Source organism: Phaethon aethereus (assembly GCF_964289735.1).
Source record: "Phaethon aethereus genome assembly, chromosome: 2".
Taxonomy (NCBI): Eukaryota; Metazoa; Chordata; class Aves; order Phaethontiformes; family Phaethontidae; genus Phaethon; species Phaethon aethereus.
Window position 1 is genome coordinate 36,449,511 of NC_138582.1, and position 13,515 is coordinate 36,463,025.

General features: G+C 38.0%; 1 protein-coding gene across 3 annotated transcripts in view; it reads left to right on the plus strand.

Annotated features, from left to right (window-relative positions):
• Positions 1-211: 211 nt before the first annotated feature.
• STAU2 (staufen double-stranded RNA binding protein 2) overlaps positions 212-13,515 on the plus strand; it is a gene marked incomplete at its 3' end in the record, with an annotated part of 153,581 nt that continues 140,277 nt past the window's right edge. For 2 of the 3 annotated variants that reach the window (XM_081996758.1, XM_081996759.1), the window contains exons 1-4: positions 212-1,363; positions 2,471-2,601; positions 6,959-7,118; positions 9,407-9,542. In XM_081996758.1, the coding sequence (XP_081852884.1) occupies positions 1,165-1,363; positions 2,471-2,601; positions 6,959-7,118; positions 9,407-9,542 (626 nt within the window). In that variant the 5' untranslated portion in view covers positions 212-1,164. Of the gene's footprint in view, positions 1,364-2,470; positions 2,602-6,958; positions 7,136-9,360; positions 9,543-13,515 lie in introns of all 3 variants that reach the window. The other variant, XM_081996757.1, reaches the window with a different exon arrangement.

Consider the following 13,515-nt stretch of genomic DNA (forward strand, 5'->3'; position numbering starts at 1 on the left):
CTGGGCTCCAAGCCCTCCTCTGCCTTAGCCAGAGGGACCAGAGCAGCTCCTGGGAGAGGTCCCAGGTCCCCAGGCTGTTTGTTGGCTGTTATGGGTTTTGTCTCTCTGTCTGCTCTGTACAGATCATACCATGTGTATGAACCCTAAAAAATACAGTCTATGTCCATGCTACTGAATAAAATACATCCTCCTGTCTGCACCTGAAGCCAAAAGGAGAAGCCCAAGACGTTTCCCCAGAGGACTGAAAATGACTGCCTCCTTGCTTATTTGTGTGGATTACCTGGAGAGCCTGCTGGCCTCTGAACTGCTCCCTTGTGGTTTTTGCAAGAGTTTTTTGTCAGTAGCCAAAATTTTGCCAAGGAACATACACTCAGTGAATAGTATGAAGGAGCCGTGCCCTGATCGCGGTTTATTTACGAGTGTGGACTTAGCCAGACAACAGGTATTGGTAATAAAGAAACTCATCTGGGCAGATGGAGAGAGATAAATTAGTAGCTGGCATATTCCAGGTAAATGCTTTAGGCACTGGATTAAAGGCTAATTTAGGAAATCCTGGTACCTGTGCTAGTAATTTATACAAGGATTGAAGTGCTCCACCTGTTGACTGGATAAGGAGTGATTTTTTCAGAACTTGCTACTTTGTTGTTTTTTTGTTTGTTTGTTTTCTCTTCTTATTTTTTTCTCTTGTCTAGTTTGGTAACAGGCAGAACAAATAGGTATTTCCTCTTGTGGCCTTATTTGGTATTTTGTGTGCACTTTACTGGAAAAAACTATGGCAAAAGGTTGCTATGGCAGTTTGTTGCAGAGATCCTCTCTTGAAGAATTTGCAGATGCTAATTTCATCTGCAGAATAATTATATGGAATTTTATTCTAGAATAATAATTATTCTTGCTGTGTTTCAGCCAGGATCAACCCACAGTTGAGCAACAGAATCTGGAGTGAGGGCATGTGGGTTCTGCTCCGGTGATGTTCCTTGGCTGTGAGCTCTGTTTCTCTATACACCAGTTTGGAAGCAATGTTTGCAGAGGCATTGCTTTTGTGGATAGTTTTGTGACCCAGATCCAGGAGCAAAAAAGAGGTGGTGTTAATATCAGTACTGTCACTTGACATTCAAAATGCAAAGTGCCCTGCTCATAATAATGTGTTTATTGCAGTGATAGGCAATGGCACAAGTTAAGATGCAGACTACAGCAAACCTGTCCGGACCTACCATGTCCCCTATGGTGCTACCCCTACCAGTTACAACTACAAATACACTGGGTCTGCCGTCCTCAATGAACGGATCCATTTCAGAATCAGCTGCCAGCTGTAGCAGTCCTACTGCCGGCCTTGCGGATCCTGCACCTTCTAGCAACTCACCAGGTAAGTTGGTCCAGGTATATTTTCTCTGGTGTTCAGATGAATCTTTTTTGATGACTTGTTCATTTAAAAAAAAAGGTAAAAAAAGTTAGGTCTTAAAGAGGATTAAAATAAAAAAAAAAAATCCCATAGGAAAACATTTTTGTCTAAATAGACTGTTTACTAAGTTAAGTTCCCTTAACTGAGCTCAGACTTAGAGTGAAGTGTTGGTCAATGATATAAAAGCCCAGAAAAGAACATGTCTATTTTGTCAAATTCTGAGCCTATCTTTTATAGAGAAGTTTTAGTGGTGCAGGAAGGCCTCCAAGTGTATTTCTCTTCCCTAGAACAGAATGTCTTCAGACTGCTTGGCAGTATTTGGTGTTTCCTTTGTAGCCTAATAAATGCTGTAGTTCCTATGCTGAACTGGGTATAAAATACAGAAATTTTATTCCAAAAATTTAAGCAAGAAATGAGAGTGTGTGTTAGGGATAAACACAGATAAGTTGAAAAAGAAATAGCAGAAGGCTAAAAATAGTAAGGCAGTATACATGAAGTAAGTAGTCTAAGAAAAGCAGAACAAAATCCTTGAAGGAGGAGGAAAGGTGCTGTTTGGGGGTGCTCTGAGAGTGACGTCATTATTGTGAGAAAAGTCTGAAACACTGGGAAAAAGCACGGAGAAGCAAGTGGGGACCACAGAGCTTCATCTGCTATATTTATCTTGCAACCCTTATGCCATCCACTTCTGCTTCAAAGTGTTGAGAAACCGTTCTGAAAGAGTAGTCTGTTCCTGGAACCAATATACTCCTGACAATAAACTTTGCTGACGTAGAAAATGTAGCATATATATATGTCCTCCTACACTGTCATCTTTTATAGAGACATTTTAGAAAGAAATAGTTGTGTTTTTTTTTTTTTAATTGCATGTAATAAAAATGGTTATTGTAAAATGCATATTCTGATATGACTAATATGTAAATGGTATTTAAACACTGTATTTAGCATATGTGCTAAAATTATTTTTTAGCCAAAGTATTTTCTTTTCTAAGCATGCTGCTGCTTTTGCAAAGCTTTGCGAAGTTGTGAAGAATACATTTCTCCACAAAAACTTTACAGACTCTTTATTTACAGCTCCTCTCCAAGATAACATGGCAAACCCCAAAGAGAAAACTCCAATGTGTCTGGTAAATGAGTTAGCCCGTTTCAATAGAATTCAACCCCAGTATAAGCTTCTGAATGAAAGAGGGCCTGCTCATGCCAAGGTAAGGTCACAGTTCCAGGTGATGAGCCATACCTTAAATGCTGAACAGATAATGTCATGGTCTGGACGAGTGCACTTGTCAAACACAGCCACATTTCTAGTGTAAGGTGTTTCTTACTCTTCTTTATTTTGCTTGCTTTTTTTTTTTTTTTTTTAACGCTTTCAGAAAGTATGTCTGTACTTCTGTTAAAGCCCTGTAGATAATTTTGTACCACCTTTGAGTTTGTATTTGTTGGTCTCTATAAAGACCTTCTGAAGGTCTTTCCAGGGTATCACCACCCTTTCTTAATCATTATGGAGGATTTGCTTTTAAGCTACATGAATCCCTCTCTCTAGCTGGCGTGCCTCTGATGACTACCTCTGCATTTGTTTCATGGTACTGCAGATGACGACAAAGCTAGTTTGTGTCAATTTTTAAAGTGCTTATTGATATGATTCTGTGTCCATAAAGTTGATTGCGTTGATACTGTATCTTTGGATCTTGCATTATAGGGCACAAACTTTAAGACTAGTTCTTCCCTTTAAATTCTGTGCAATCTCAAGATTTACAGTGATATTAAGAGTCCTAATATGATTATAGCATTAAAGTTTCTAGTGAACTGACAGTTAATTCTGGTCAGCTCTCATATCAATTTGGATGTCCAACTTCATTTCATAAGTATGAATTAGGATGCTCTCAGATGATGTGGAACACAGGGGGATATTCTCATGATAATAATTTTCAGATGCAATATGGAATTTCCTCCCTAATTAGGAGCAATCAAAAATTCGGGGAGAGAGAAAAAAAGGATAATTAATAGCATCTTTGTACTCAGTATTTCTAGAGTGGCAAAACCGTGTGAGACAGTGGGATCACACTGCAGATCAGTAACAGTTTCAGCTAGTCGAGGGCTGTCTCTGCCGTTGCCTCTTGTTTCTCCCTTGCACGTTATGTTGTCAGCTAGCGCAGAGTTGATGCAAATCACTGACCTTCTGCTTTGGCTGGTATTCATGCATCCTTTATGCTAGTGAAAATGATGTCAGCAAGTGCAGGGCTGCTGAGAATTAGCAGGCTTTTAGGATCCCTCATTGCGAATGGCAACCGAAGTGCTCTTCCCCTTCCTGGAAGCATTTGGTACCACAGGATACGCTGGTTGGTTGGTTTTAGGTTATGGCATGTTAAATATGCTGCACTTTCTGTAACATTTCACTGTTGTGTTATATATTTATTTTGTTACCTTTTTTCCATTATTGTGAAATAAGAAGTGCTTTGGTTGTACCAAAAGGTGTGGTTTTGGGTGTTCATATTCCTCAGCAGTAAAGAGATTTGAGTTACGTTACATTCATACTATACTTTAAATTTTAGCAGAATAAGAAATAGTTCACATATATTTGTTACTATTTTTAAAGGACCTAATATCATTGCAATTACTTGACCCTGCATTAGCTGCACTTTTGAAAGACAGATTTTCAATGGATTTCTTATTTTTTCAGTTTTTCAGTTTACCTCTTATTATTTTTAATTAGTCTTTTAATGGTAAAAAAAAAAAAGAAGATAGGTGCTTTGTAGACTGGTTGTTGCTCAGAAGAACATTAAGTCTAATTTTGACCTGTGCAGCAGATGAGAACAACAAAGGAAGGAAGGGGATGAGGAACAAGGATGATATTAATAAGATTATGCAGACTTATGTACCTTTGACCTATGAAAAGCAGAGACATAGAAATTATTATGGCTGTGTTAGCAGTTTAGTGTAATGTCTTGCTGGTGATGATGATATAGCTGATAGAATATGTGAAACAGAGCTGAGTTTGTCCTAGAAAGCATTATGTGAAGGACATAATGCTGCCACTGTTTGCCATTTAAGGAGTTTCTTTGCGTTCCTCCCTCACATACCCTGTTCCTGTACACTAGTGGTTTTGATGATTTTCAGAGGCATGCTCTACAAGGCAGCTGTGTCATGACCACAAGTGCTAGTAAATTTTTATATCCTTTTTTCTAGTTGTCTCTGATAGGTAAGTTTTGGCAATTGGGGTGAAATGAGAAGCTAGAAACTGTGGAGCTTGGGAGAGAAGTGGTGCTTCCAGACAGTGTAGTGAGGGTTTCTAGGAGTCTGCCCTCCAGGTGGAGTCTTCATCATAAGAAAAACCAGGAAGTCTGTGTTAGCATAAGTGACATTTTCAAATATGTTAGTCAGATTGATCATTTCTTCTGTGCTTCTATGTCAGTGGCATCTCAGGCGACAAATTTAAAAGAAACAGTGGCAAAAGAAAGTGGATGGTGGTATAGAGAAGAGGAAAAGGGGTAAGGGATGTAGGACTTCAAAAGGCTGGGAAGGAGGAAAGAAAGTTCCACATGCAGGAAAAAGTGAGGAGGAAAGACTTGCCAGTGCTAAGGGAGACTGACCTTATGAACACAACGGAGTGAAAACAAGCACAAAACACAGTGGCCTTTGCATTTCTGCTCTTTAGCCATCAGGTAAATTAGGTTGGATGTAAGGAATGCAAACTTCCTCAGAAAATTGGTGAGAAATGCTTCTCAATCCATAGCAGAACTGTCATCTCAGGTCTTGCAGAACTTGAGTACTTCGTTGACTGCTCCAGATTTTGGTTTTAGGCAGTTTTATTCCTTTAATTAAATTCCCACCTACTACTCTGTGTGGTTTTTTGCAGGAATTTTTTTGTCAGGTGGGGTAAGTGAGAAGGTTAGAGCTCTGCTATAGAGCAAGCCCTTTATTATCTTGAATTCCTGTTTATTGCTCTAAGAGGAGAGTTATAGGTAGATAAGTAGCCATTATTCATTACATTCTTATTGAAATTCAAGATTATTCTCCTCCTATAAAAATACTACAGTGATAATTTCATGCAAAATAGGAAATATATAACCTCCAGGTACAGAAATAAAATTTTAGTTATTTTAGTAAAGAGGATTTATGTTTATAGATGATTTATACAATTATGGGTATTTAATACCCGGCTTAGCTTTCAGGTGGGGGTAGGGTTGGACAGAGTGCAAAAGTAAGAGACTATTTCTCTCTTCCCCTTTGTCTGTGAGGAAAAAATGACATGGCTTGATACGGGGATTTGCAGTGTGCTTCTGAAAAGTATGGTAGGCCCAAACTCAAGCCTGTAATTAAGACAGAAGTATGTATTTATAACCTTCAGTTCATATGCACTGTGTGCGTGTGTATAGGGCTGAGTTGGGAGGCACACACACACTTGTGTTCAAACGCTTGTTTGCAAGTACCTGCTAGATGAAAATGTATGTAAGGGCAAATTTAAAGGTTGCCCATCCTACTCATCTCTAGATACCTCGTCCTGGATCTAGCAAGTTTAAATAATTTGTAAAATTATAGAGCAGATAGCTATCAAAATGAGTATTTTACTTATATACTATTCACACTAATATGTAGATTTCTTTATGTTACCTCAGGTAAGTTAGTCGGTTTTCTGAGGTAGGTGTATCTCAGTTTACTGTGTGTATCTGACTATTAAATCCTGCCTTATATGTAAGACATTGAGTTCTCACCGTTTCTCTTCTTGTTCTTAGATGCTCAAATTTAAACAGAACATGTTCGTATCATACAGAAGATAGACTCTATCTAATGTCTTTAATATGCATTGAGTTTTATCTTCATGACTTGTACAGCATAGATAGTGCTTGAGATAATCCTCTATTGCAGATTTTGAAATATATGTTTTTTATCAGTAGTCCATTTCTGAACTCTGAATTTTTACAGTTCCTGTCTTCACTATAGGGTCCACATTAAAGAACTGCAGTTTCATTCAAAAAGATAATACTTCTTTTCTTTCTTACTTTATATTTTTGAACATATTTGAGTTGTGACTCTGTTCAAACAATATACATTATTTTCAGAAATCAGTTTGTGTGAGAAACTCTTTCACTGGGTAAAACTATTTGGGCCAAATTCTCCACTGTCTTGAAGAGTATGCAGTCGTTCATATCCATGCAAAATAATTACATAATTACTTTTTCTTTTAGTAGCGTTCTTTACCTGTTTTCTACAGGTAAAGCGACTAAACACATTCAAATGTGTGAAGAAATGTGGTTTTAACTGACCTTTATATAGTCTTCCAAGAGCAGAGGATCAGTTTGCAGTTATTATTACTTGGTTTAAGTATTATTCTGTTCTTCGATAGTTGACATTAACTTTACGCTGTTCTACTTTGTCACTTGCAAGGCCAGATGTTGCCCACTGGTAGGGAGTCACTGATCTCTGTAAGAATCAGATCTGTTATCTGGGAGTTGAATATAACAAAAAGAGAGCATGGTTTCTCTTCAGCCCTGGAAGTTTTTATACAGATTGGTCTAATCCACAGTGATTATCTTGCCAGTGTTTACCTATTCTTTGTCTTTGAAGATGTTCACAGTGCAGCTGACTCTCGGAGAACAGACATGGGAAGCTGAAGGAAGCAGTATTAAAAAGGCCCAACATGCTGCTGCTAGCAAAGCATTGAATGAAACTACCCTTCCCAAACCAACGCCTAGACCACCCAAAAATAACGTTAACAATAATCCAGGTATGACATTTTCCTCTGTATGTTAAACCTTGTTGAAGTGTTGTAATATTATACCACTAATAAATACATTTAACAAGATACAAGGTTAAGTTGGAGGATGAGAATCAACATAGCTGTCTTTACAGGTATGATAGTATAATGAAGAACCTCTAGTGAGTTTGCACAGGAGAATTTTTAATGCATATACTTAAAACGGTTAAACTGTAAGTGAATATATTATTTAGATAAGGCTTGGATGTATACAGAGCCGTTGTATGTAATCAACAGTAGGCAGACAGGACAAAGCCAGATTGAACTGACGATTATTACCACAGTAAAACATTTTCCCTAAAGAGTTATTTTAGCTGAATTTCCAATGAAACTGGAAATTTTATCTAGTCCAATCCTGTGAAATTGCATCTGTGGTGTAAATAAAAGGTCAGGATTTGGCATGAGAACTTTGACAGGTAATTTCCTGTATTGTGAATTTTCCTTCATAGCAACCTGTGCTTTTGAAAAGCTTTCAGATGGCTTTAGAAACTGTTGTTTGAGTAATAGAAAGAATGTATACTGGTGTCTTCAGTCCTTCATTTTGAGGTGTTACCTGTGAGTTGCCTTCTGTGCATACAACACCTTTTGAGGTACACATCTCGGCCACATGCTCAGTGATCTCTTCTGTCTTGTTTGATGAAATAGAAAAAATATTCCTAACTTTATTTGAAACTAATATAAAATAAAGCAAATGGTGAGGAAAAAGAAGTCATCTATGCCTTTTTTTTACACTCATTTTTTCCCTTCTTTTTCCTTCTTCCCTTTTTATTTCCCTCTGCCTCTTCCCCCCCTTTTAAAAAAAAAAGTCTGCTTCAGCCACTTTCTTAAAAGGGAGTAATTTTGCAGTTAATCTTCTCTGTGTTGGGAAAAAAGGAGGAGTAAGTTTCCTTTAAGAGCTTGTGAGTAGTATTAGCTATTAAGGGTTGTTTGAGAGTGATGCGATAGTATTCTCTTGCTCCTTTGGAGATCAATATGCTGCTTCTCCAGACCCAGGACTCGGGTTTTGCCCTGTGTCCTTCACAATCGTTGTGACTTTGGCAATTTAGAAAGCAGGAGGCTCAGACTTCTATAAAAAGGGATCCTGGGTTTGATTCTTGACATTGCAGAGTATTACTCAGCTTCAAGATTTTTTTGGCTTTGAGCATATTCTTAAAGGGAAAAGCTGATAACAAAAGAAAAAGGCTTTAAGAGAATTAATTAAAACATTGTATCACTTAACACTAATTTTGCTCTAAAAAAGGTGTATTGTATATGCACAGGTTATCTTCTCATCAAAATGACATTTTACATTTTTATTATATAGTTGTATTCATAGTCATTCCTTGCTCTGGAAAATATAAAAATTGTTGTTGATAGGAGTTTTTGAATAAAGCATTAAAAATTTCATAATCTGGCATATAAAGCCTCAGTGACAGACTGACAAATTCATCATAGCTGTTTTAAGGCTAGATTCATTTGAACCTCTTACAAAAATATTTTGAGAAAACACTAACTCCTTTATCTTGGAATGTACATTTAGCTCATTTAGCATTTTCTTACAACTGCGCAAGTAGGAAATACTGTAGCTGAATGTTTTATTTAAAAAGAAATAAATAAATGAAGTCACAGTGTAGCTTTTTATTTGGCATTTTGGACACCATGCAAGTGCTGGCTGCTTTCTTTTTTTGTTCTGCCACCAGTAGATGGCTGTAGTGACACCGATTCCCAGTAGTTGTATTGTTAGATCATTAATTGTCAGTCATAGTCTTACGACTATGTCAGGTCTTGCAAATAAAACATTTTTTCTAACTTGTAAGATTACCAAATTAATTCAGTAATGCCTATTACTGCCTGCTTGTTTCAGTGCCTCTTTGCTCTATTTGTGGTTTTATTCAACCGTATTCAGCGGGAAGAGATGTTATTCTTTTATCTTTATAGTTTCAGAAAGTGTCATAATTTATTATAAGCACTTTGGAAAGATGAGTAACCAGCTTGATTATAGCACTGACTTTCGCATTCATATGTGAAGATTACTGAAACTGCATAGAGAATGCACTGAGATAAATGTTTATATGTTCTTTTTCATTGCTTGTGATTAAGTTGGCATCTATATTCCCGTCTTTTAAAGAAACTGAAATATCATTGTAGTTGTTTCTTTTTTAATTTAAGAGCAAAAAATGTCATGCAGATCTCTCTTTGCTGCTCCTCTCAGTCCTGCTTGTGTGTTTTGCAGTGTTTGTGGTTTAAGTTCCTTATGTGTATTCTTTGGTTCTCTGCAGGCAGTATAACACCAACAGTGGAGCTGAATGGTCTGGCTATGAAAAGAGGAGAGCCTGCCATCTACAGGCCATTAGATCCAAAACCAATTCCCAATTACAGAGCAAATTATAATTTCCGGGGCATGTACAATCAGAGGTTTGTACTTTTTCTATTATTTGATATTTTTTATCCTTTGCTTATCAATGTGTTCTAAATCTTCATGAACTTCCTAGGTTATTTCAGAGTAAAATAAAACTAAGACTTTTACTAAGGAGAGTCTCTGCAGCCTTATTTAGAAACACGCGTAATCTCCTTCTAAGAGAAGACAAGTGCCCTAAGCATGTCACAAGGAATAAAGGCATGTAAACCAACTGTTTTCTTTGAGGTGGCAGAGAACTTCAGGGAGAGGTTTTGCTTTTCTTTGTTGTTGTGTCACGTGATTGGAATCTCAGTAAAAATTAAGCACTCTTTTCTTAGAAATTGGATATAAAATTAGGAGGGCTGCATTTTGAAAATTGGCTTGAAACCATTCTCAGGTTTCCATTTTTTAACCATTCTGCCTGGTCAACTATCTCAGTTCCTTAATCCTCAGTGATTAGTTAGGAAAAATCCTTTATTTCACAGTTTAGAAACCTATATTCAGAGGCCTCCATCAATACTGTGATTACTGTAGTAAGTTGGAGTAAATGTTGATAAGACAGTATTCTTTGTTTTTAAACTATCAAATTCTTAAAGATTACAAAATTTGAAAATATAACTGGGTGGAGCAGTTTTCTTAACTGACCATCCAAATATTTCTTTTTCAGTATGTTCTAAATTTTTGAAACATCTTCATCTTTGGTATTGATGCAATTTTAGTATAGATAGAAAAACTGTTCTAGCTCATCCTAAATTAAATGCAGTTTGTATCTAATGCAACAGTCTGAGAGAAACATAAGGTAAATATATGTATTAATTTGCAATCCCAAGAACTTCTTTCTCTGAGATAGGTTCTTTCCTATTTGTCCATATTTTTCCACAGAGGAAATATATTAGGTCTTTTGGGGCTCCAAAAGTGATACCAAGTGTAATCTGTAAAATATGAAAAAAACCAAAACAGGTCAGGAATTTCTAATAGCATGTTTTATCAGTGAAAAATGTTGCCTTTTTTATAAAGATTTGCTTAATGGTTTTCCTCCTAATTTTTGTGCATCTTGTAATTATGAAAAAGGATGAGGTTATGAACTCTGAAGAAGTGTTGTGGTTCAAAATTACTCTTTTATTAGAAATTGAATTTACAGCAATGTTTAAAAATTAAGGAGTTTCAAATGAAAATACAGCATTTCAGAATCATTTAAGGAAAATATTTCAGTTGACTTAACCTTATTCTACTTTTCTCCACATTTTTAAATCATTATAACTTTAGGATTTTAAAATTTCATTCTGTTGGTTTTTTTTAATAACAATAGTACCTACAACTGTAAAAGACAAACAAACAAAAATAACCTGGAAGAAAACTCTTTCATTACTCTACAGAACGGTGCCTGATTATTGTATTACCTGTGTTGTATTTCTAGTCATGAGTCTAGACCTGAGTCTCCACTTACATATGTCATGGTCTAAAAGGCTAACTATCGTGCCTGAAATGAGTTTTGTTAATATTTAGAAATCATGCATTTATCTGAATTGCTATTATAATGAGATTACTTTGACTAACAGGTAAAAAGGCTAGGCTGGAAAAAATGCAAGCTAGTAAAAACCATAAAACATGAATTCTGGAATCTGAACTTAGCTACTGAAACGTATTTGTGGAAGCAGAACCCCAGAACACTTACCAGTTGCTTATTTTTAAGTTTTTATTTCTTTTCATAGAAAATTATTAGTATGTCTAGTGTAATCTTTAAGTTTGCTTCTTTGGGAACTTTCTTTCATGGGAACCATGTTCCCATGTTAGGTTAAAATGGTACATGAGCTTTATTTCTCTGGGCGCATTAGGTAGCCAAGGGCATTTGATTTTTCTGATCACAGAGCAAACAGGTAGGGTGAGACAGACTGCCAGAATCTGTGCTGCCTGCTTCACTGTCCTTATTTGAGTGCAGTTGCACACGCAGGGTGGTTAATAGTACTGTGGCTAGTAAATTGATAAATAACTAAAACTAAGTAGTGAATAGTAGATCTGCCTGTCTGCATAAACACATACCCCCTGCGCGTACACCAGCTCACAAGTACCAGAGTAAAGAGGCAACAGAAGAATGATGCCGTATAGTACTGCTTTGGGACTACTCCCACGTTGGAAATAATTGTTCATCGCCTTGTTTTGCATTGGGAGGTGCTGGTCTGTTATGATCCCAGTAAGAAAGGCACTTAGACTCTGTAAGGTATGATTTAAAACACTGTTTATTAGAGCTCACGATATAAGAAGAGAATAGCACAGATAATCTTCCACACCTTTAGATGCTGGGAGCCCCAAGTGGTATAGCATCAAAGCCATGCAGACCTCGGCTGCAGCAGAGATCCTCCCCTTCTTGGTCATTCATGCTCTTACAGGATTTTCTTATAAGGAAACAGCTCTGTCATTGCTATAGTCAAAACAGAAACGATGTTCACATGAGAACTTCTTGCTGTGCTGTTAGATAAAAGCAAGGCCACGCAGGTGGTACTGAGGGGGAGCTGCCCACGGGCCCCTCTCTTGCAGCAAGTCTGTCTTGCGGCCGAGGGGTCTGTGCAGCAGAGCCCGGACCTGCGAGCCATGCTGGGCACTGGCCCTGTGGCACAGAACAGCCCACGCGGGCTCAGGCTGGCTGCAGCGTGGGTCGCTGGCTCCTCAGTGCACAGGATCCTGCTCCTCTGCCTGTTGAGATCGCTGCGCACCTCCTACCTGCCCTCACCGGAGGGAAGTCTGCAGGCAGGTTCTGGATCTGTTATAAGAGATTTTAATTTTCATCAATTTCTGACTGTAAATTATCTGTTATTAAAACAGGTACAAAATATGCCAACTAAGTTGGAAGCTGTTTTTGTCTTCTATACGGTGACTAAATTCCCTTTACTAATCTCTGTTTGAAAAAAAATGTGCTTTTCAGATAGGTGAAGATACAGATTAAGATTAGGAGATTGTGGTAGGGAACTTTGATTCTGGCAATATGAATAACTTGAGGAAAAAATAGAGTATTAAGTTCATCCCAGGGCATATCTTTAGACCGGTTCAGTCTAGTGTTTCAAGTGGCACAAAAGATCCTTTTCAGTAACTCATGGAAATGTGGTCTAAGAGCTGCTATTTGTATGCAAAGTTGAGTGCTAGCTTCCATGTTGGGCTAAGATGACTTATGTTGAAGTGGCAGTGATTCCTCCTCCGTCCTTTGTCCCCAACCTTTGTGTCCCTGCAAGTTTCCTGGCTCCAGCACAGGGAGTTGAGCTGCTGGGAAGTGCATCAATTTCGGTGGGGAGAGGAAGGGAGAATTTACTCCTAGACTTACAACTGTCCTTAAGCACCTCCTCACCTTCTCACACAGGAGCTTGTGCCCTCACTGGAGAGGGGGCAAGAATGTGTATTTGGAAGTTAAGGGCAGCTCGAGTTGATTTAAGTTTCTGAAGAACTACACCCTCACATGCAGTAGAGCATAGTTATATGAGCAGTGTGTTGCACAGGGGATGTTGAAACAGGTTTACATGCAAAGATCCATTTGCAAGGTCTGTAGTGATGGTGTAAATTGATACTTGAAGGTGAAAGTTACTTTCAGGGAAAAAAGAAAAGCAGACAAATGAGAGGAAAAAAAGGCAAAGGGGACAATTTTCCCAATGGCCAGCTGGGAAGGGAAGCGGTGGGGTCTTCCAGATGAGCGTCTTCCTCTGGGTGCCCTTTCCCATGCGGCAAGTGTTCCCCATAACACTTTCCCATAGTAATTCTGTTGTTTTCATCAGGACCTGCTCAAGCTCCTTGTTGCTTGTTCCTGCTTGTGATGCTGGTAGTGCTGCATCAAGGCAGGTGTTGAATGCTGGCTGCTTATTGAGCTTTGTGCATGCGTGTTAGTGGGCTCTGTAACGTATACCAAAAGCTACTGCCAAGGGATAGGAAAAGGGCAGAGGAGAGAAGGGCTACGGTACAGTATAGGTGCAACACTGTCAACATGCTGGTATTTGCAGATGAAGGTCC